Here is a 2,435-nt window from a genome sequence, read left to right as displayed (position 1 = left end):
CTTCTCTGTCAACGGGGTGTTCAAGGAAGGTGAGTGTATGTGGAGTCTCCACTAGATGGCCCGCTGCTCCCTCCCCGTGGCTGGGCTCCCCCTCAGAACTCTCCCAGCTTCCCTGATCCCTTCCCCTCTCTTCCTACTCCCTCTGTGTTCTTCCTACTCCCTCTGTGTTCTTCAGTCCCCACTCTGCCTCCAAACCATCCTGGTCTGACCTGTGTCCATGCCTGTCTGCCCTGCACAGCTCAGGCATCAGGGACACAGGCTGTGGAGTTTGATGTCTCTCATCCCAGATCCTTACTCTATGAACTTTGGCCGGTTCCTTAACCTCTATGTTTCCTCATTTGGAAAATGGGGCTTATAATACCCACCTCTTGGGTAGCTGTGAATAATGAATCGAGTGAACTTGTAAAGTGGTTGTCACAGAGCCCGACACATAATAGGGTCCCTGGACTGGGAGCAGATTGCTCCTATTGTTGCCCTCTCGATTCCCGACACCCTGACTCCCAGTCAACAACTGTCCCCTTCAGCATGACTATCAAGTCAGACCCTGACTGGTAACGCCATGTGAGCATGTAAAGCATGTGCGACTCTAAGGGGGTATTTTTGTTTGTTGTTTGTCTTTAAAGTGGTAGGAAAGTCTCAGAGTTCTGTTCGTGCCTTCACACGGACCTTCATCGCTATCCCTGCCAGCAGTTCCAGGTGAGTACTGTGTTGTGAGTGGGAGCACCCAGCCCAGCCTGGGCTCAGTGGGTGGGAATGTGGTGGTGTTGACCTCGGGGTTTTCTCAGTATTGTGGAAGACCACCAACTAGATCCAAGGAGCAGCCTAGCCTAGTGGGTAAGAGCATGGGCTCTGGAGTCAGAACACTGGGTTCTCTTCCTGGCCCCAACACTCCCTAGCTGTGTGACCTTGGTTAAATCACATGACCTCTCTGTGACTCAATGTCTTCCTACTGTTCACGGTAAATGCAGGTGTAAAATCATCTCTGGTTTGGGAACAAACCTATAAATATAGTGAAGCTGGTAAATAATCGCTCCAAAGGTGGGCTCTGTGGCAGGGACAGAGGTACCAGCTAAGGAATTGGGGGGGGCAGGCCCAGTGTGGGGCTCTGGAAGGAATCTGGTTGCTGAGTGGCAGTGGGAGCAGGATCACTGTTGGGGGTGTAGGGTTCTCCATCCATCAGTTGTCTGGGGGCCCCCTTTTCCTCCAGTCTGTGCATCCTGAATGACCAGCTGTTTGTGAGGGACGCCACCCCCAAGGAGACTCACAGTGGGCTCTTCATCCCAGTTCCCACACCCGCCTCCAGCTCTGTGCCCACCCTCTCCCAGGAGCAACAGGAAATGGTGCAGGCTTTCTCCACCCAGTCCGGCATGAACCTGCAGTGGTCTCAGAAGTGAGTGCTGGGTGTGCACAGGATAGGAGGGAGCTGGGAGGAGTGGAGGCGTGAATAATGGGAGCTTGCAGGTAATTTGTTTTGCTTTTTTATGGCACTCATTATCACCTTGAACATTTCCCTCTCAGTACATATAAGCTACCTGGTTGTTTTTGAACAGGTGTGCATTCCTTTTATGGATTTCATTGACTTTGTTCTCTTATTGGCAGACATTTGGGTACCGGGAGTTTTTCCCATGACACACTGTGCCACAGGACTCATTCTGCTGCATATGATGCAGTAAACGTGGCCACGTGTTTCCGTTGTGTAGGTTAGGAAATAGCACTGTGCGGTCAGAGTGTCTCCACTTTGGTCCTAATGGATGGCACCTGTCCTTCCTCCGCCACAGGTGCCTTCATGATAGCCACTGGGACTACACCAAAGCCGCACAGGTTCTCGCTCTGCTCAAGGTGAGGTCTGGGAATTCGGGCCAAGTGAGTGGAGGCCAGGTGGCCTGGGAATGAGACTCGGGGCTCCTGGGCTCTACTGATCTCCCAACTCCGTCCCTTCACTTCCTCCAGGCCCAGTGCAAGATCCCAGAGGAGGCCCTCACACAGACTGATCCAGGATCCTGAGAGCACAGCCCTGACAAGAAGCCCTTGGGTTTTGTCATCTTCATCCTCATCACTTTTGTTGTGTTTTTCCTTTACTATGAGTATATCCCTGGGACTGAGCTTGGAGATCTGCTTGGGGCTGGGAAGCCAATGTTTAATGGACACTCATTCACCCAAAGGGGCAGTTGTTCTGTGTGTTTTTCCTACCCAGGATCCCTGATTCCTCTGATAATAAAGAATAATGTTGCATGTTGTGTAAATTCCCTGATAAATCCATTCCAGGCAAGCATCATTAGCACTGGTCTTCAGAGAAGGAAAGGGAAGTCAGAGAGGGTCAGAAACTCATGGGGAACCGTGGGGTAGAGATGGAATTTCTGGACCCCCCTCCAGAGCCCAGGCAGTGTGTGCTCCCCAGTGCTGTGTGTCTGCCGAGGTGAAGGATGCTTTGTAAC

At 52.0% G+C, this 2,435-nt stretch overlaps 1 protein-coding gene across 1 annotated transcript; it reads left to right on the top strand.

The window, feature by feature from the left end:
• Positions 1-4: 4 nt before the first annotated feature.
• On the top strand, positions 5-2,196 carry LOC124232137 (nuclear RNA export factor 1-like; the record flags this gene model as incomplete). The annotated part of the gene is made up of 5 exons (XM_046649095.1): positions 5-29; positions 624-696; positions 1,208-1,390; positions 1,779-1,839; positions 1,951-2,196. Coding segments are annotated over 5 exons (396 nt in total), but the record flags the coding sequence as incomplete, so codon positions are not given.
• Between the last annotated feature and the right edge of the window lie 239 nt (positions 2,197-2,435).

Source organism: Equus quagga, unplaced genomic scaffold (genome assembly GCF_021613505.1).
Source record: "Equus quagga isolate Etosha38 unplaced genomic scaffold, UCLA_HA_Equagga_1.0 HiC_scaffold_2716_RagTag, whole genome shotgun sequence".
Classification (NCBI taxonomy): Eukaryota; Metazoa; Chordata; class Mammalia; order Perissodactyla; family Equidae; genus Equus; species Equus quagga.
This window is presented reverse-complemented; position numbering and strand designations above follow the sequence as displayed.